Source organism: Choristoneura fumiferana, chromosome 10 (assembly GCF_025370935.1).
Source record: "Choristoneura fumiferana chromosome 10, NRCan_CFum_1, whole genome shotgun sequence".
NCBI lineage: Eukaryota > Metazoa > Arthropoda > Insecta > Lepidoptera > Tortricidae > Choristoneura > Choristoneura fumiferana.
In genome coordinates this window covers 2,689,881-2,711,956 of record NC_133481.1, presented here as the reverse complement: position 1 = coordinate 2,711,956, position 22,076 = coordinate 2,689,881, and the positions used below count along the sequence as shown (strand labels likewise).

Genomic DNA, 22,076 nt, shown 5'->3' with positions numbered 1-22,076 from the left:
AATCTTAACTATTAGCTAAGCTTAAGAACCATCCTTTGTGCGATAATAACAGTTAAACATAAAAATGTATGAGTATTTGTCATGTCACAATGGAACTTTTTGCATCGCCGTTTTGTATGGTTAACATGTTGGTAAACATGGTCGAATATACTGAATTTCACCTTATAAATTGTTGAAATAAAAATAGGTAATAAAGAATTGGTTTCCAACAATACCACGCTTAAGCCACCTGAATTTATAGTTTTATCAAAAGCATTTAACTTAAATTAAACTCGCCGAGACCCCAAGTTTCAGGCGTCTGACAGACCTGTTTGAATGAACTATTATATCTCCTGACATTCAGCTAAAACTAATTTCAAGCCTCGAAGCAAACCTGAAAGGGAATTTCCCAATCAAGCCAAAAACGTCCCAAGTCTACTGTCACTATCAACAAACATTAGTCTTCTACTTTGATAATAGGGTTAACTTTGTCTTGCTCGGATTGCTTCGTTTCAGGGATATATTTTAAGCCAAGTATGACTGCAAGCCTGCATCTTTTCAACGGTTCCCCGGAAGGAAACTTTCTTCGGCTAAGGAACCAGTTCACCGTTTTTTTCTCATTAATGATTCTGAATATTTTACGCTGCGGCTGTATCAAAATGGACGTTTTGTCGTGGACGTTACAATTGATTTTTAAGAGCACTTTGATATTTAAATTCTTTCCGTCCAATCTGAATGCAAGATTTTACTTCAAAGGTTTGTTTCAAGTGCTTTCGCGATTATTACATATCGAATAAAATAAATTTGAACAGAAATACTGCGCGATGAAAATGGAGCGATATCGATTATGGGAAAAAAATAGCCACAATAACAGTCCCGTTCTTCTTTTTTTCCACGACAGCAACAAAGAGAAAAGAAAGGGTTATAATTTCAGCAGTATTTTTATTGCTTTTGTGGATTAGTGAGGATCTAACCTATCATCATAAACCCATCTGGCCGCGTCGTAGCGCAAAAAAAGGCCTCTAGTTTAATTCTAGTGCAACACTGTATCGTGCCGAGGCGTGGCCGAGGCCAATTACAGAGGCTTAGATAACGGCTGGTCGGAAATAAAACCAGTCTAACCTCTAATGAGTGGGAGCCGATGCAAATTCGACCACCGCGTAAATTAGTCCGGCGTTCACTAATTTCGAGGAGTCATTCTGTTTATTTGATCGCTATGGGCTGTGGGCGTGTTAAAGTTGATAGCCATGGACATTGTTGATTGCGTAGGTTGGTATTGTCACTCCTATAAACATTCAATGCAAATAATTTCAATTGAGAATTATTTCAATTTCTAGAAGGTCTAAATTGATATGGTGCATTATTTTGAGTCTGCACGCTGTTCAATTGATCTGGGAGTGACAATGACGACTATAGCCCTCCTCTACTCTCTTAAAACTATGCCAGAAAAACCGGGATACACGAGGCCAGATTGTAGACTGGATAAATGTTGTCTTTCGAGTTAGCGGGGAAATGCTGCCAATGGTATCATGTGGTTATTTAATTTTATTGGACAGTTATTTGGTAACGCACATAAACCTAGGAAACTAAGCGAAGCTATGAGCACCCCGCAAGGCAACGTATAAACATATTATTTACAATAAAACATATTGTCCAGGAATTGACAACAAACATTCTACAAATTCATCAAAAAATATGGCTTCGACCAGAGATCGAACCTAGGACCTCAAGCTTCATTTATATGAACTATTGCCTGGTTCTATAACAATGGCTATCGATTCAACATTGCGCTTATAGGAAAAACATAAGAATCTGACTGCCAATCCTCAATAATGGAGTATAAGAAGAAGACACAGTGGAGATATTTCCGGATTTTTACAGGTGTAGGTACTGTGGGACTGTAACTAGGTAAGAGCTTAGGTACTGGGGATCAACGCGCGTGACTTTAAACTTAGTTCAAAATAAACAACTTCTTCAATCATTTGGATTTATTTCAGAGCTTAAAAATACATTTACATAGCATAGCACCAGCCGCTTAGGCTATCGGGAGCAATCTGCGCTCCGGCATGTATACCGCTGTCAAACTGTTTTTAAAGTTATATTCTAGAAACATAATATAAAAAAACCTATCAGTTTATATAAAACTAGATTAATCTAACCTGCCAGGTGGTCAGTTTTACCACCTGCCAGCGGTATACAGCCTAGTTCCTACATATCCCTCCTTCCTCACAGAGGTGGGGACCTACTCTACGGCCCTACCTAACGGGGACATTACAGACAGAAAAGGGTCTTTGCTAAAGACTAGTCACATCCTTTTCATGAAATTCTAGTCTATGTTACTACAATCATAAATAGGTTTATATATTTCAAAATTTTCAAATCAAGGATGGGACTTCGCCGCCCAAAAACCCCGAAACAAAAAAGGTACGGCGCCTTTTCAGTAAAAAGCCTAGCTACTAAAGACGCGTGACATTGCCTGTGCAACCCGGCACGTCATTCTTGCTTCATGCCCATCATCCTTCATCAGGTGATGAAGGTTCCTCAGCACCCCCTAGCGGAGTTGCCGTTCCACAACGACAGCAATAGCCGCTGGGTTTCCATCTTTTTATTATTTCACAGCCATGGATCCAAGTGTGGACCCCTGGGCAAGCTTCATCGGCGATCCCAGTTGGCTGTGTGAACTTCTGTTGCTTGAAAACTATTGAAAGGCACAGAAAATCAATCATTAAATACACCATCAATTAACACCACATATTTCTGGGCATATTGAACACATGAAGGTATGAAGTACTCCCACATGCTGAGATAAACTAAAACTACTCATTCTTTATATATAGAAATTCACATCATATATGATTACAGTTCACATTGGGAGATGTATGAACAGGCAATCTCATATTCGTGAAGTTGAATATGTAAACAATTAAATTAATTTCAAAATGTAAATAAAAGTTATCTGTTTGGTTTTCCAGCGATGTCGTCAGACATCAGTTTTGACAAGAGCAGCTGGGAGCTGCCATCAGTTTTCATCAGCCACTGCATGGCTGCTGCAGATTGCCATCTCATTTCTGCATTTAATTAATTGATCTCCCAATATGAAAACACACGAAAAAAAACATATATTAGTCACATAGTAATATTACAACACGCATTAGTCATATAAATTCATTATATCATTAATTTCCTACCTACTCAAAAAACTTTTAATTCAATTACCTATAATTATAAAATTCAATCGCAAAAAATAAATTTACAATGTTTACATTTGAATGACATTGTCAATCATTGGTCGTGTCAATTTTTTTCTAACCGTCGACACAGAACTTCTCGGGTGAACTTTTAAAAAGTTTTCAGTCAAACCATAAAGTTCATTCGGCTTGAGACAGCCATCACTTTCCGTCCCTTTCACTCCTAAATGAACGTTTTTAAATTTTATGTTTCGTTCAGTTAGCGATCCTTGCTGTGGGAAAAACCTTTTATTAACATAAACTAGACAATGACGTGACTTTTTATTACCTTTTCTATGGAATCTATCAGGTCCGTTTCCGTTCTCACGTCGTCGCATTGCCACTCTTACATAACAACCAGAAGGTTCCTCTCGCTCCTTCATCAGACCTGCCGAACCAATCTGCAAATTTTCCGACTTTCGTACCCTTTTAGGCTTCGAGCTCAACTCGCCTTTTTCGCCATCCTTTTGCTCCATCTTTCTATCGATCCTCGACGCTTTCCCAATCGACTTCGACTTCTCCAACTTTCCTTCACTCGAACCTGAAGCAAAAGAATTTAAAGCACGGAACCCTAACAATTTTTTTACTGATCGCGCTTTACTTTCCACGGTCAAGGAGTTAATTTGCTCGCACTCAACCTCTTTCATGGCAACTTGATTTGCACAAACCTTTTCAGTCAATAATGAAAAGTCTTTCGTGTCACTCAATTTTCGAATAAAATTGACACGGAATTTTTTATTCAAAGTCAAAGTATGACTACTAAAATCAATCATTGCATTATTTGCAGTCAAAAAATCTTGCCCTAGAATGCAAAAATTTGTGCCATCATTAATTACTAACAGTCTAATTCTACAATAATAATTATCTATCAAAATATATGTATTTACAATTCCTATAGGCTGAATCATGGAGCCTCCTGCTACGCGCAAAGGATCACTGAGCTTGTGCTCATATTTTAAATTAATTTCCTCTGCAAGGGAAACAGATATCAGTGACACATTGGCACCACTATCTACGAGGGCCTTGCAAATCCTGCCATTGAGCTCTACGGGCACAAACGTGTTCAGACTATTTTTCTCAACAGTACAAACATCGGGAAATTCACTAGAAAAAATCGTATTAATTTGGAAACCATCATTATTTCCTTGATATCTTTGGCGCTGCTGCGGCACCGGCTGTAGCTGCCGCGGCCTCAAATTATACCTTCCATATGGCATACGTGATGTTCCCTGGTGTATTTCTTGCGGAAATACCATTGTTGGCGGCGTTTGGGACGTGTCATACTCCGAACGCGGCGTGAATCGAAGAGGTGGAGCATCTCCTTGCTCCCACGAGTGTTGATAATCTTTTGTAATATTAATCGGCAGTTCTACTTTATGTGTTTTCATGTGTAATTCTGTATTAAATACATCACACAATTGCAGAATCGTTTTTCTTAGCTCCTCCTTTGACGCGAACAATCTAGACGCTAAATGTAATTGCCATTGCGAATTAATAGACTTAATAAAATGCTTGATAAATCTGCCGTCTTCAGTGATTCCTGCTTTTAAAGCTAATTTTCTAGCTCATAATAAAATGATAGTAGCGGTTCTTTCGGCTCCTGCTTTCTATAATAAAAAGACTGTGCATAGTCTTCTTGCGACGGGAATTGTTCTACTAATCCCTTCTTTATTAAATCATACGACTCCAACGTCGTGAAATTGGCCTTGTACCAGGACAACGCAGGCCCTTCTAAGTAGAGTGCGATCGCTACTCGCTTCTGATCTGCGGACCAATTCTTTATGATCGCAATAGTTTCAAACTGGTGGATAAAATCGTCCACATCCGAATATCCTGCGAATTTTTCCGCCATCTTCTTTCTTCTCCGTAATAAAATTTATCTGCCCGCAAATTCTATTAAACACTGGGATAGAGGAAAAAATAAAATAACTCACAGTTGCTTCCTCAAAAATCGATACATTTACCAAATTGCTTCACTTTTCATGCGCTTTTTTTGTCATCAAAGCTCGTCTTTTCTTAACAATTGTCCATAGACCGCTGGAATCGCTGCGGTACTCCGTCGTCCTCTGAAGCGATAGCTAAAACATAAAAAGTACACCGACCGCGCCTAACTCCACCACTTGTGGGGACTGTAACTAGGTAAGAGCTTAGGTACTGGGGATCAACGCGCGTGACTTTAAACTTAGTTCAAAATAAACAACTTCTTCAATCATTTGGATTTATTTCAGAGCTTAAAAATACATTTACATAGCATAGCACCAGCCGCTTAGGCTATCGGGAGCAATCTGCGCTCCGGCATGTATACCGCTGTCAATCTAACCTGCCAAGTTATATTCTGCCAACTATATAAAAGTTCCTATCAGTTATATAAAACAGATTAATCTAACCTGCCAGGTGGTCAGTTTACCACCTGCCAGCGGTATACAGCCTAGTTCCTACAGTACATTCCGACCTCTTAATATCGGGAAAAAAAATCCTATATCAGAATCCGTACTAACGAGTACTCATTAATTTACTTACTAAATTTTGTCCAAATTCGTTCAACCATTTCAGCGTAAAAAGAAACACACGCACTCTCAAACTTTCACATTCATAATATTAGCAGGATAAGTTAAAGGTAGTCAGAAAAACTGAATGAAATTGAAAGCGTCAGTGGCCACATGTTCGTGTAGAAGTACAAAACAAATGACGGACTGTAATATGCACGCTTTGCATGTGACATGTAATTCCGCTTGCATTACTATTGCAATTAGTTAACGAACTAAAAATAACCACGATCAAGACCACATGCAGAGCGCTAGTTTTTTTTAGTTGCCTAGATCTGTGATACCCAAAGTGGTGTGTATCGATCCCTAGGGATCATCGAAGACCTGCAACGATCTATGTAAAAAATAAACAAACACATTGATTACGTACTTCAAGTGTTACAATACGATACAATACAATATAACGACTCTTTATTGTACACCAAAAATAGTAGGCGATACAGTAAACAGATACACAGAGAAAACGTTTCAAGGTAAGCAATAGGCGGCCTTATCGCTTAAGAGCGATCTCTTCCAGGCATTCTTTTTGTTACTTTGTGAAGGTATCGATTAATTGTACAAATACAAATATTTTTATTGCCAGAACATAGTCAATTCTTAGTGCTACAAGATGTTCTTAATAATGTTCTACCCTCATTGGGCGTGCAACATTAAAATAATTTTATCTCAGAAATCACAATATACATACGAACACACTAAGTAAAATCGCAATTTCTAATGCTATTTTCCCATTCTTATTTGTTATTTTCATTTATTAGATTATATCATTGCAAATGATTACTAGTACTTACTTCGATATCTATGAACTACTATTGAACTACAATAATATACAAGGTGTTAATTAAATAACTGAAAACCAGAAAGTTACTCAGAATTGAGAGTAGAATCGATAACACTATGTATTAAATAAATGAGGTTGTGTTTGTGTTTTTAAATCCCTTTTTTGTTGTGCCCAGTCTAAAAATTACGAATGCAACATGCGCCCATTAAATGTTTTAGTGAGATTGCATACTATTTAAATAATTTGAATGCTGGCCGTTTTACTATCATCAGTTTCATTTTCTTCTAAAACGTCGAAGTGCAACTGACACAATACAAATTATTTGTGTAGAGTTAGAAATCAAGTAAAATTACTAAGCAAAACTCACGAATATTTTTGAAAATAATGAAGGTATTCGAAAATAAATGCAATCAACTAACTTAAAATGAAGAAATATTTTTGGGGTGTCTGAGGTTTTCAGTTATTTAACTAATACCTTGTATATAACCTTGCTTATCCGCTCTTGTGCGACTCGTACAAGTTAACACGTAGAGCCCGCCTACTTCTTCTTCTATATAAAACAATATATAAGTCACACTCGCCCAACTATCGCAAATACTACCATACATTATGCTTAATGCGTTTCAAACATTCGAGTGTTTGTAATTTTGAAAATGAATTCGCAGAGAGTTTGAAACGCGTTATTTTGTGCGGTATTTGAAAGTTAGGCCTGTGTGTGATATAGTATGGATTGTTTTACGGTGTGTGTAGCGGAGAATAATGTTAAACAACAAACAATTTACCTAATTGTAGTTCATTGCAATTTTTTAAAACCGATTATTTTTCAAAAAATCGATATTAAGTAAGCTTGATCTACCTAAAAATGATAAAGGCTACGCGGGTACCCTTGCTAAAACCACTTAGTTCCTTTGGCAGTACAAAAAAGAAAGGAACAGTGAAAAGAAAGGAACTACTGCAAGAAAGCCAAAAACACAACACAATCGTAGACACGTAAACGAAACAAGTTTGGGGATCTCTGGTCTAGATAATTGCTTTAGAAGAGTGGCGCTTAATTATTAACGACTTAAACGCTACATCTAGTTGCTCGTTTTTTTTTCTATTATAAATTACACTTAAACCCTAAAGCTCAGTTTAGATCTGCAAAATAAATCGTCTAAGTTTCGATACAATGGACCATTTCGATCTCGTTTGCTTTACGGCCTAATATTTACTTGCAGGTTTACTATGTGCTTACAGGTCATAATGAAGATGTCATTGGCAACAGCATGTATCAGAATACTGTCATTGTAAATTTCATCTTTTGAAATTCAATTTGCTGTAGGTACAGTCAGCATCGAAAGTAGCTATATAGTTTTGTACTCTGTCGTTTTACAGCCACGTACTAAACGCCATGCAAGATTGTCAATGTGTCAATGCGACAGAGTAAAAAAGTGATCCGCTACTTTTGATGCTGACTGTCCCTAAAGGTGCGACTCTATACAGTACAATAAGTCTCTCGAAATTGCCACTTTAGAAAGCCACGATTTACCTTTTTATCTGAGTAATACTTTTATAAATATTTTCGATTTTCATTGTTGGTAAGTAATTATACCTTCTAGATATTGTCTAGGTAACTGCGGTTTTATTGAAATTGTAATAACTTGAAAGATCACTTTTGGTAGTTAAAAGGGCTGAAAATCTGTATTTTTAGTCCAAAATAAATCAATAACTAAAGAGTACTAAATATAAAAAAAAAACTAAAGGCGTTTTCAAGTCATTGAAGTTTTGGGTGAGTTTTTCGGGGGCTCCGTGATGCAGTTGACAGCAGACTTGGCGCGAGTAGTCAAAAGATACAAGTTCTAATAGGTACCGCCCGGAGCATCCGAAAGCCTTTTTCATCTTTAAATAATAAACTTAGATTTCCTTACGCAAACGTAAAGCTGTTAAAAACAATCAATTGTATTATTTTGATTTCAATGAATACAATGCACAGTCAAGAAACCTGACAACAATCAGGAGTCTTACAAAGGAATGTTCCACGAGTCATTGAAAACTATCACGCTCCTCGCAGCTGACTTGCAAACGGGTCAAGTCGTCTGCGAAACCTTATCTGACTCTTACACAGCTATTAAAGCCAGAGAGGACACTTATAGGACTTGTCACACTTTGGTATATGAGCTTCCTTTGATGAGAACAAAGTTTCCTCTTGAGCACATAATTCTTAGTACAGAAACTACAGAATGGCCAAATTCACCGTTCACCTGTGTTGCGGTCCCGCAAGGGACAATAGAGTGTATTTTAAAAACCGCTAATCGGGGTCGCACTGCCCACTGCAATATACTAACGCGAACGTTAGTAAGAGTTTAAGGGGCTGTTTCACCATCCATTGATTATCGTAATTTACATTATTCCATTCGGCCATGTAAATCTATAGTGTCGATAATAACGTTGACCTTTTTTATTTCCCGTCTAAAATGGCACAATCAATTAATTTCAGGACACGGACTTTCTTATGACTGTCTTCACGAGAATCGTATATATATTGTAGACGATTATCTATGTCTGTAGTAGGTCGTTAGTAATACAGCCTTTTTGTGTATTTTCAGTTATACATGTCCAAATTAATTATAAAAACTGGATTTCGAGTACACTATACGACATTGCTTTTCAACCACAAACAACAATAGTAATTAGTTTTAGCTCAATATGTCTAAGGACGTCTTGTAGGCTTTTTTAAATGTCGATTTAAGGCTTAAACTGACAGTTCTTGTATGGATCTGACAGGACTTAAGACCACTTAAACCTAGATTAAAAAGCCTGCAAGTGGACGCAAAATGAAAAAGTGGTGAAAATCATAAATTCATAATGAACCACACCATTGAAGCTCGTGTAATAGGATTCTAGGTACTATACAAATTAGTGTTCAGTGTGAAAACAGTGTTCTCACTTGTCTACAATACCCATAACATCCTCAAACTCAAACATATCTGGGCTGGATTGCAGATAGCATAAAAAACTCAAGACTTGTGACTTTACGTCAAAACTTTAAAGAAAATTTTCGAAAGTAGAGTCCTACATAAAAGAGTTAAAAACGGATGAAAAGTAAAATTTGACTTACAGAATGATTGTTATAATAGTTGTCAGTTCAAGCATTTTACGACAAAAATGTGACAGAAACCACCAGAAACGAAGACAGTGGTGCGAAATGAAAAAGTTCATGGCTATGTTTTACGCTTTTGTTGAACAACAAAATGCAAATCGATATCATTATTATTTGATCATCATTAAAATATCTGTTAATTAAAAAAAAAAAAAAAAAGTGACGACGCTCGTGTCCTTGAATGATTTTTATAAAACACTACGAAAGATTTTGAATTTATAATTCTTTTGAAGAAGCTGTAAAAACCAGAGGTCAATATAAAATTAGCTTAGTCATGTCAAGTTGATTCGCTTCAAGTCATTCTCACAAATTATAAAGGTGTTTAGGTAAAGGCGCATGCCTAAAACGGGGTTAAAACGGAGGCTGTGGCCGACGTGAAGTTTTAAAAAATGCAGTTTGTAAAAGAATAAAAGCATTTTCATTAATTTTAAATTTAGTTCCCGAAATATCGGCCGTAAACATTTGAAAAATATGGCTCCATGCAGTCCCTCATAGTTCATATGAGTTAATAGGAGCACGTATAACACACATGTGCTACCTCTGGGAAATTTCGGTTTGACCTCCTTCCCTCTCAAAATGGAGGGTTTTGGTCAACTTGATACTTTTTTAAATTGTATAAACTCTTTTTTTTTATGACCCATTCCCCGGAAAAAGCTGAAAGTAATCAATCTCTTTTTTCAGCTCCCCTGAGACTATACCTTTTACCCAAAATAAAGGATAGCCGAGAAATTAGTTTGAAAATACCCAACTTTTCAAATGCTATTTTACCTTTGCGAATTATTCAAGGAGTGCGATTTCGTGAAAATACGATCGTTTTTGGATGTAGCCAGGTACTAACGTACAGTTTGACAAGCTTTTATTTAGTTTCACCTGTTCCGTTGTCTGTCTGTCTGTAATCAAATCGTGCAAGTAAAATTCGACCTACTTTCAGTAGTCGGATTGTCTTGAAAGTTATGCAAATTGCGTACTTATGTAAATTGCGTGACAGTACAATAATCTGGTAGTGACATCCCGATAGTCCGGCCAGGATCGTCTTCGCAGGATGAACTCTTCAACGGTTAATGGCATCGACTCGAAATTTGGTATGTAAATGTAGTTCAGGTGACAATGCAAGTAGACCCAACGAAAAGTACAGTCAGCAAAAAAAAGCTTGATTTTTTATTTTATTTTTACCAAAAACTTTTTTATAAAATAAATGTATAACTAAATGGCTTTTCAAAACATATTAAGTACTAATTACTAAGTAAACAATGTAGCCTGTCGATAGTTACGTCAGCGTATTTGTTCTAGAAAACAATACCGTTATTATTGCAGTAACCTCGTAGCGGCAATTAAAACTTGAATGATTTCCTCAGAGTACCTCGAGAGCAGACGTTACTTGGTGTTACCGTATATGCGTAATGACGAAAGCGTTTTCCACACTTGGTTGGGCCTGGTGCGAACGATTTTCATCGCTACACTACGTCCCCAGTTTGAACCGTAGAGGCGGGCCGGGCGCACGTCCGTCCACGCGAGAACTGAACAGTCGCGACGAGATCGCGAAACATAAACAAGCTGCATCATGAATTGAAAAGTGGTTGGGATCACTTTTCAAACAATACCGTTATTATGAAAATGAAAACTGTTTTTTTATCAACTTAAACTATTATCTCATTATTGTTTTTTTTGTTTGAGTGAAGGTTGTACGTGTTATTAGTGTGTGATGCGTAACCGCGATATTTAAGACCAGTGGTAATTATTTGCGGTCGTTGACTCCGAGTTTTTCAGGTAGGTAGTTTTTGGAGTTTGAATTTATCGATTAAAATACCGGTTCTTTAAACATGTAAGCGATTTTTTTTTAAATAAGGTAAAAACGTTAATCGCATTTTGGCGATGTTTCCGCTAAAGGCGGATATTCCCTCAAAAAATGATATATACATTCCGTGCAACATGTGATTGCAAAATACATATAGATATGTAATTAGTGAATACCTTTGAGATGTTTAGAAATAAATAAAACGAACACAATAGAGCCTATTTACATAGGATATATTGCTACAAAACAATAACAATCGCGTCGTTATGGCTTAAATTAGTTAGTTAATAAGAAATATTGTATTATTCTCGTTGTATGTACAGAACAGCTTGCCTATTGGACAAATAAATTCCAAAAATATTAAATACTAGCTCTTGCCCACGGCTTTGCCCGCATGGAATTCGGTTATCGCGCGCTGTTCGCTCGGGAACTGTGCATTTTCCGGGATAAAAAGTAGGCTATGTCACTCTCTGGCCCATAAACTATCTCCATGGTAAAAATCACGTCGATCCATCACTCCGTTTCGAAGTGAAAGACGGACAAACAACAAACACATAAACACACACACTTTCGCATTTATAATATTAGTATGGATATGGATTAAATGATATTGTACCGGATAACTCACGTCTTAAATTTAATATGAGTGTGTACCATGTTTACCACGGTAGTTCCATGTATATTACCTACATACGAGTATTCTGCAAAAAGCCTTTTTCAGCAAAAGAACCTGCCATCATTATTGAACGCAGCAGTAATAATCCATGGATATCGTCATATTTTCTCGCGGTACTTCAAAATAATCAAGCAACTGGTGGTGTGCATTCAATCAGAACGTAATTCAATCAGCTGACTGGATCCTTATCGCAGCGAGCCGAGTGACAAATTATTTAAGAGTGACACGGCATCATGCCGAATGCCGGCTGAAACATACACACAATAAATCATAACAATCCGCGTGGGAATAAATGTATTGATCTGAAAGTACTTGATACCAGGTATCTATTTAATTAATAAAACGGCGGATACAATTTTTTGTCACTTTATCAATTAATTGGAATAACAAAAATACGATAAGTATGGCCATGGATGTAAAGTGTAACATTATCCTATCTGAATAACAAACAAACAAAGTTGACCAATTTGACACAAGTCCAAATGTCACTTTTTAGACTATTCGTATACTTTTGACAAAGTAGTTGTGGTTGTTGCTTGATTCTTATTCTGTTCTTGTTGCTTATTCTGAACGATTTTCCCTTGACTTTCGCACCGCAGGGTGCTGGTATCCGGAGTTACAATAAATAGAGCTGCTGTCCACTCTTATAGGTACATCAGATATCTTAGTTGTTTTTCACAATATCCACTCACAGTAAGCAATGAGTGCCTCTTAATCTAAAATCACTTCTTTGTTTTTTTTACTTTATTTTTTCTATTTATTAATAATTGATTGTATACCTACCTATCGAATTATTATTATTATTATTTCAATAAAATCAGTAAAAACCACCAGAAAGAATTTGCGCCCAATTCCTAATTGTACGATTAACCTAAACGTTGTGCGAGCGTCTTCCATAACACATAACAAAAGCAGCAAATTCAATTCCTCACTTTAAAACTTTGTTAACACGCACCCAGGCACGATCTAGGTCAAGAGGGTATCATATCATATTTCCTCAATCACGCTCCCCACATACCTGATATATTTTTCTTTACTAAGCACTTATTGCTAAGATCTTTACGCGTTGGGAATAAATAAGCAATAATATAAACCTTCTTTGGCAACGTATCTTCAAACTGTCACCTATTGCGGTTGACGATGTGCAGCGTGATTGCCAATAAAATAGAAATAAAATCATTCATTCACTATTCGCAAAAAAATGCAAAAGATACACATCACACATAGACAATTTAAGGAAAAAAAACAAGTTTGTCATCTGTAGTCAGTAAAACTCTTCAATTATAAAAAAAAAAAACATTTTTAGTTTCATTGGTTCTAGGTACATTTTACGGTTTTATAGGGTTAAAATGGGTAGTAAATTTTTCCTTTGTATCTGTAATAATATCTACCAGACTACCGATAGGAATAGTCGGTTTTATGTATTTTTTAAGTACCTATTCTTAGACTATTAAAGCGCACTTTTAATACAAGAGGCAGATAATCTCTTTTTATCGGTAATCTAAACTTAATCATTATTTTTATTGCGCACGAGTTTACCATTTGAATATACTACAAATATTATCACTAAAATATATTTTATACCTCCTGAAAAATTATTACTTATAATAGAATCCGAGAGAATGTTGTTTTCTGGGGGTAGGGGATTCGGGTAGCCCCGGACGGCGGGTAGTCCCGGTCACTGTCGATTCTAGGCAATCACGCACACATAGATAAATAGTGCATACCTTAAAATGTAAAAGCAGCGCCGCTATAATAAAAAAAAAATATTAAAAAAATGCTAAAAGTGGCTCCGAAGCGGCAACGTTTCGTGTGCTCTGCCTACCCGTGATGTTTGTGTGTGTGTGTGTGTGTGTGTGTGTGTGTGCTACCCCCCCGTCCGGGGCTACCCGAATCCCCCCTACGGCAGTGCCGCCGCCAAGGAGCCCCGCCAAACTAAGTACATCATTTTCGTTTTTGAAATTCCGCCTTAGTAAAAGTTAAATAATAATATGATGAGCTTTTTCTAATGGCGCATAAATTCACAAAGCTAAATGAGAAAAGAAAACAAGAAATATTGCGCACACAAAAACGTCGTAGACATGAAATTAGGATAAAAATGGCCTAGAAAAAGATATGCAGTACCTTATACTAAAACACAGTTATGCTTTAAAAACACGCCAAGTCTTGAACTCATTTCGATAATTTGTCAAGAAAAAAAAACAGTGAAATCTCGTAAATAGCCAAGCCTAGGAGATGAATTATAAAAAGTAATACTTTTGGCTAAAATGAGGCCTGTTTTTTGCTAAATAAAATAAGCTAAGTAGTTCAAAGCCTATTTATGAATTGTTACTATTTATAATGGGTCTCCATCGAGATTGAGTACATTTTTCCACCATGTTTTTGTTGAAATCATTGTTTTTATGGTACATCATTTATGAACCTATTGACGGTATTTAACTTAATGGAAAAAGTTATTCATAATCAAATTCATAGTAAGCGATTTTATAGGTATACCTATTTCTAACTAGGTATTGATGCGATAGAAATAAAAAATATGTACATAAAGGAAAATGTTTTATTACAAGCTTTTATTTCACCTCGTACGTATATTTGTTTTCTTCTTGCAAACCTCGCAAATTTTTACTGTTCATGCAGGTTTTTACTGCAATGCCATATTTTTTTAAATAAGGAACCGCACAACATTAACTGGAGTACAATTTATATATTTCTCATATTTTTTTTAATTCAATAACAATAAAAATTACGCATCGATATATATGTACTAACGTAGAATATATGTCAATGAAATTACGAGTTCCATACATTCTTAAGTATACCTTTATTTAACGTAGGTACCTCCCACAAAGTGATAAAGAAATATTTTCATAACATAGTTACCTAATCTTTTTCTTATTAACTCCAGTTGGGTATCCACAGGTTCTATTGTTAGCTTATTACATTATTTTCTACTAATATGTGCACCTTTCCCCATCCTATCGATTTTCCTGCGGTGTAAGGGCGGGAATGTGATATTCAGCTAAGTGCGTAGGTAGTTCCGGCTTTTAAGTCATACTTCATTGTATTCATGTGGGAAATTTAATCTGATATTGTGGGACAAGCCTCCCCTTATAGATATACTGTCTTTAAATATAGATACGGTCCGGGGGTTTATAATATAGATACGGACTTGGCGGCTGATTTTAAAAATCACGCATGCAAAACTACCGTTTTAAAATTGTAAAAGCTTTACGGATTAGCAGAAAATTGTTCTCGAGTCGTTGTTACAATATTAGCTTCTGAAGGCTTATTCGGCTATGAAAAGAAGCAGAGTTGCCAGACTTTGAAACAAGGCATATTATTTTAACTACTTCCAAATGGTATTTTTATGGGTGTGATCATAATCGACTCATTTTAATTTAACGGGATAGTGATTACAAATGAAAATAGCTTTCTGTCAAATGGTTTAATAAAGTGATAAAAAGACAGCAAATGCCGGTGGCGATACTTGTAACAAAGTTAATATTATGTATGTAATGTAATGGTCGATAAGAGAGTACTAAGTAAAATCCAATGAAACAAGCTAGCGATAAGATATATAAAAATCGTGTTATCTGAACTCAGTCTTTATAATTCGCATAATTACCAAACTAAATAGTTTTCTTCAATTAAATAGGCAGGTTCATTGCCCGATACATATAAGTGAGAGGCATTATTACGTTTGATTCTTACAATTGGCATCACAGCTGATTCAAACAAGGTAAATGTTCCAGTTGTAATCTATTTACTAAATAATCGATTTTTTTTTCAGTGTACGTAGCCATCTCGAGCAGATGTTAAGGTACCTAATTAAAATAACGTGGACAATATTTCTACGTGGTGTATTGTAAACTAAAATTCCCAGGGCTCTCATTGATTAAAACTTGTATTTATGTAGTCTTAGGTCGTAATGACAGTAATGTAGCATGCCAATTCGTAAATAACTTTAAGTTACATTATCAATACGTAAATGAAGAAGAAAACAAACCACTGATTAAATTAAATACACTGAAGCCCGAACCGCATAGCAAAACTCATAATATATTTGTATATTACTATAAATTAAAAATAAAGAGAGATGAATGATGAGATTTAAAGATTGATGAATGTAGAGGAAGCGAGAGTTGTATGCCAGAATCGTAGCAAGTGGAAGGATGTAGTCTCTGCCTACCCCGTTGGGAAAGAGGCGTGATTTTATGTATGTATGTATGTATTACTATAAATAAGATTTTTGATGAATTTTTTGGTGGTCTAGCTTGTTACGTATACCTTACAAAGCAATCGCAAGAAAAAGTTATATCAGACAAATTGATCGATATAAGCAATCTTATTGAGATCTGACGTTTCATTTCAGCAAAAGATTACGTTTAATAACCTAATGGAAAGTCAATCAACCGCCCATAATTGCTACTCACATAACATTGGTCGCTATACGTTGATGATATGATATCTATCGTACCTAACTACGATTAAAGTGTAGTTAGCTAAACTACTTTAGTTTAGGTATAGATGGTGCCTGCGAATTTACTCGCGTGAACCAACAGACTTGCAATTTAGTTTGACTCTGGTTTTACAGATATATAATGAACTACTATTTTTTAGGGTTCCGTAGTCAACTCTGTCTGTCCGGGGCTAAGCTCAGAGACCGTTTGTACTAGAAAGCTGTTGTTTGACATGAATATAAATATCAGTCACGCCGACAAAGAGGTAAAATAAAAAAAATAAAAATTAGGTTTACCTCCCATACACGTAGATTTTTTTTTCATTTCCATCCTGTATTGTGGGATATCGTTGGATAGGTATGAGAAAATTAATACGGGTTTGTAAAAACTATTTTTGATTAAGTGAATATTTTCGAAAATATTTACTCCGAAAGTTCAAAAAATGTGTCCCCCACCCCTCTAATTTTTGAACCGAACGTCTAAAAAATATGTTAAAAATCACAAAAGTTAAGCTTAATAAAAACTTCCTAGGAAAATTATTTTCAACTTAATAAGCTGACCAGTTTTTAAGTTTTTGTAAAAAATGATTTCTAAGGCAAAGTTAAGTTAAGGCAAGGTCGGAAACTACGGAACCCTACACTGAGCATGACCCGACATGCTCTTGACCGGTTTTTTTAAATCTCATTGGCGCATTTGAGTAAATACTGCAAAACTTTGCAACTCTTCGATATAGGTAAGAAATATTATATACAGTTGAGAAAACATAATCACGTGCCAGGGCGGAACATGACATCCTATACATTTGCCAAAGAAATCATAGCGAAATTGATTACGAAAAGGATCCACCCTGGGACGTGATTAAGTTTCCTCGACTGTACTTATAAAGAAAATGGCAGTTAAAAGATTAAGTAGAGAAAACGTAACTTAGAAAATTTTGACAGATTTTATTTTAATAAATTCAGACTTTAACGCTTCTTCATACATAAGGCATTTGAATCTCTCGTTTTAGTGATATCTACCCACATTCACATTAGTAACAATACATCTGTGCGACTGTATATACCTTACCCAGCTCACGCCGTACAGTGCGGCACGTTTACAGCGGAAATTGCCGGAACGAGTGCCATAGGAAGCCCCCCGAGTCACGTTCAGATGACGGCCCGAACCGAGGCTGAATATGTAACCCGAAATCCCACAGTGCTTAGTCTATTCTCATTTGAGCATACGCGCGACGCATTACTTCCTGTGTTCCCTTAGATCACACTGTAAGAATTAAGAGTCAATCAATTGAATCTTCACCTCGTCTCCTGTATAAAAAGGGCGGGGATGCTGCTCGGGATGTTGGCCTTTTTCGGCAGATTCTGGCATCGACCACGAATATAGCCGGGTCACTGGAGAAAGGGCTGGATGGTCTCACTGGTGTTAAGTCCATCTTCAGCTACCTTCGAGAAATAAAACGTCATCATGCCACAGGGCGGACACGCCATACAAAATACGCGTTCTTGAATCTACATAGAAGTTCTTGAATGTACACGCGTCAATGTGTGCGTAAGACACACAGGGCTGACTATCGCAAAACCGTATAGTACTATAGGGTACGTAGGTATGGCTTAGATGTGTAAATAAATGTAATCGTTAATCATATATTTTTATTTAAACCTACTTAAAATGTGTCTGTCTATGTATTTAAGCGTTATTATTTTACATAACAATAAATATATGACTACAAACTTGAAAGAATTATTCGGTACCTAATTAGTTATTTCATGTATTAATCGCGATACTTTTAGACAATTTGTTATACATAATTATATAACAAACACTATACTAATGTATAGTGTGTGTAGATAAGATATATATTGGTCTATTGATAGGAGAGAATTAACAAATCAATTTTACAAATACCTACCTACTAATATAAGACGTCTATTAATACATTATAGGTACACACTTTTAAACCTAGGTATTGGTTTTTTCCTCAGTTACCTAACACCTAAGTACATTGTACATGTTGCTAATTAAAGTTAGTTAGGTACCTTACCTACCTTTTTTCGTCCTTCGGAAATCGAAAAAAACTCCTTTTCTTATCTTTGGCTGTTGACAAACACCCATACAATGCACAGTATATCACCATTTCGCAAAGTTATTGATCCCGAACTTAGTGCCGTGCGAGTGCGACGGTGCGACCGACATACATCGCGTCGCGCGCCCGACTGCTTTCCTGCGGTTTTCCTGCAATCTGCGCTTGAGGGGTGGGGTAACTCGAACCGGTGCGGGGCGGAGCGTGACCATTCTGTACGTCAGTACTATTATATATTCTGTGATCATGCAAACCTTATACAGTCAAAAAGTGACATCATCACGGTGGAGTAATGTGAAAGTTGACTACATATTTGAGCGATTCTTTTCATTGTAGATCTTGACATTTTTATTTTCAAGGCAGGGAAAAGTGCTTCTCAAAGCTAAATGATTTATCCATGACTTTATTTGCAAGAAGAGTAGCAGTCCGAGTAAATCTTGTTAATTTGTTTGTTTGTGCAGCTTTTTCATGGCTCATTGTTGTTTTATCGATAATTCAGGAATAATCACGTGAATGAAAGGTTTAGTGTCTATATTGCTGCTAATGGTGGATTAGGTTGAGAGGTTTCCTTAGAAGGGAGAAATCGTGCCAGAGCGGGGATTAACAAAAGCCAACAACAAACGAAAACGGACAGATGAAAATGTGTGAAGGTACCTATTGGCCAGCAAAAACACAAAAGAAAATAAGTGGTAGAATGGGAATAAGTCCATTAGGTAAATCTCAAATGTAATTTCGTGCGTAAATTCGAAAGAACTCGGAGGTGTAAGCCCATGTTCGAACACGTCGCCACCCTCTGCTTGAGAGGCTATAGATCAAACCATTAGGACTACCATTTCTTTCAACCTACATTTCAAATTAACCTTGAGTTGTACCCATAATACAAGCTTTGCTTACTTTAGGACTACGTTAATTGATTCAAGTGTCCCGTGATATACATGTAATAAAATATATGTATTAAAAAAAAATTTAGGCGACGGAGAAATTGAAAGGAAACCTGCCCATAAATGCAAAGAAATTCAATGCTGTGTGTACGGCCAAAGCCCTCATTCTGAGAGAACGCCTCTGCTCAGCAGTGAGACGTATGCAGCTAGACATGAGATGATGAAGTCAATTTACCAGACCAAAATTTGATGTTTTTTTTTTACTTTTAAGGACTATTTATGAGTCTGTAGTAATTAAGTTTCAATATTTTTATTTTATTAAAGTATCCTATAATCTTTTTGAAAATAGCTTGGGTACGGTGACACATGTCATTAAGCAATTAAAGGGTTGTGAAAATGTAAATTCGAATCGATTTTTTGCGATTTTCGATTAAATATGCTAAGGGTGTGTAATCGATTTTATTATGGATAGTTTATATTTTTAACTAGTTTACGCCTACGGCTTCGCCCGCGTAGCAAGTGTTTTTGCTTGTATAACGGGATCTCACAAACAATGCTGTCTTTTTTTGGGCACTATATCAAAACTAATAACGTAAAAAAAAATTACAAAAACCGTAATAACAAAATTGAATAACAAAGTAACAGTTCAAAACATCAAACAACACGAAACACTCAAAACAAAGACGCATTCAAGGCCCTTCGCTCTCGTACTATTAAATATATTTTTAAGTGATTTGTTTTTATTATTACGAAATATTTTAAGCTACATGGAGATATTTATTATTTTTGTTCTTTCGAGATTCAAGTATATTTTTTTATAAAATATTGGCCTGAAACATTCATGGCGTGGAATGGAAAAAGCAAATGTCACCGTACCCAAGCTATCTGAAAAGTATTATAATAACATAAAAGGTTTAATTTTGCTATATAACATCATGAATGCGTAATTGCAGAACGTTATTGAATGTTTTCACCATGAAATTTTATAGAAACATAAAATTAATACTGTGGGATCTTGTACTAACTAGAGCCGACAAAGGCGAGTATAAATATGTCGTGTTCAGATCTGTCAGCTGATTTTAACATCAACATTTTTGTGATTGGTTGTCAACATGGGAGCTGATTTAGGTGTCGTTACTTACCTCTGAACTGATCGCCAGACGCTTATTTAGGTACTGAACAGAACAGCGTACAGAAGTTCCAAATCTTCAGCTGTGACCAAGCGTGCTTCTAGATATTGTGATAAAATACAACATAGTCATCACAAGAAACTTGGCCGACGCACTGCCGTGTCACCAAAATACCAGTAACACTAGATCAGGTTATCATAAATTTTGACGTTGTTCAGGAATACTGCGTAGACCGGCAAAATTATGGTTTCAAAGCCCGTAATTCAATTCAGTTGTAGTATTTACATTAGGCCTAGACTCGGAGAATTGTTTAAAAGTGAACTGTGTAAAGTAACTTTGGTGATTATCGGTGATTATATGGATGGATTGAAGTGTCAATATTTATGAGTATCATTCAATAACTTAAATGTATGTTTTCTAAATTAATATACTTATTTGTCAACAATTACTTAACATTTTTGTCTTTGTCTATCACCTCTAGTACGAGTACGACATAGGGGGATGGGTGAAGAGTAGTCGTTAAATTGATCGAAACTGATTTTAAAATAGGGGTTGGTGTATGTTTCCGAGATCCCGACATATATATTTATATAAATATATATATATTTATATAAATAAATAAATATCATGGGACATCTAACACCAATTGACCTAGTCCCAAACTAAGCAAAGCTAGTACTATGGATACTAGGCAATGGATAAACATACTTATAAAGATAAATACATACTTAAATACATATTAACATCCAAGACCCGAGAAGAAACATTCGTATTATCAAGGGTATTCATACAAATATCTGCCCCGGCCGGGAATCGAACCCGAGACCTCAAGCTTCGTAGTCAGTTTCTCTAACCACTTGGCCATCCGGTCGTATATATATGCAAGAATTGCTCGATTATTTTACTTTAATTTTAATTACGCGTTTAATTGAAACATTGCAAAATCTTCCTACTCTGTAGTAAATAAACGTTTTGAGTTGAAAGCATTTATTATTATTATTTTCCCAATAATCACAAACTAGAAATTATTTGATGGCACGTCTATGACCTCATTAAACATTTGTTTAGAAAAATGGCACGTTGATACGTAAAGGTTCGCCATACCTGGTGTAGGTATTGGAAAACTACCAAATTGGAAAATATTTATAATAATTCAATTTAAATTTGTCAAGAAGAGATCAAGAAGAAAACTCGAGCGAGATACACGATCAGGTGAATAACTTACGAAAATCTTTAAAACTTTTCTTTAGCAAGACAAAAAATTCTTACTTTACAAGAGATCATATTCTTACTAATATTATAAATGCATAACCCTCCTTCGAGCAGTGTCGGGTAAAAAGTACCTCTTGTTTGGTCTATCTGTCTGTTACTTCTTCCAGCGG

At 35.9% G+C, this 22,076-nt stretch overlaps 2 protein-coding genes across 16 annotated transcripts in view; one reads left to right on the top strand and one right to left on the bottom strand.

The window, feature by feature from the left end:
- The window catches only part of bru3 (CUGBP Elav-like family member bruno 3), a 1,256,451-nt gene that overhangs the window by 376,370 nt on the left and 858,005 nt on the right, over positions 1-22,076 (top strand). The gene's annotated exons all lie outside the window — the stretch shown is intronic.
- Positions 1,950-4,757, bottom strand: LOC141431829 (uncharacterized). 5 transcript variants are annotated; one of them, XR_012451756.1, is made up of 2 exons: positions 3,168-3,462; positions 1,950-3,066 (listed from the first exon to the last, which is right to left on the bottom strand). XR_012451756.1 is itself a non-coding variant. In XM_074093030.1 (2 exons), exons 1-2 carry the CDS (start codon positions 4,592-4,594, stop codon positions 2,932-2,934), a joined length of 1,215 nt encoding a protein of 404 aa, XP_073949131.1. In that variant the 5' UTR covers positions 4,595-4,757; the 3' UTR covers positions 1,950-2,931. The 5 variants fall into 5 exon arrangements, 1 of the variants encoding a protein (XP_073949131.1); XR_012451757.1 differs by having other exon boundaries at positions 1,950-3,047; XR_012451758.1 differs by having other exon boundaries at positions 3,196-3,462.

Excerpts from the sequence above, each read along its gene's own strand:
- LOC141431829 (XM_074093030.1), bottom strand. The coding sequence starts at position 4,594 with ATGAAAACACATAAAGTAGAACTGCCGATTAATATTACAAAAGATTAT. Across the intron at positions 3,048-3,495 it reads TGATAGATTCCATAGAAAAG|AAATGAGATGGCAATCTGCA; the intron begins GTAATAAAAAGT and ends AATTAAATGCAG.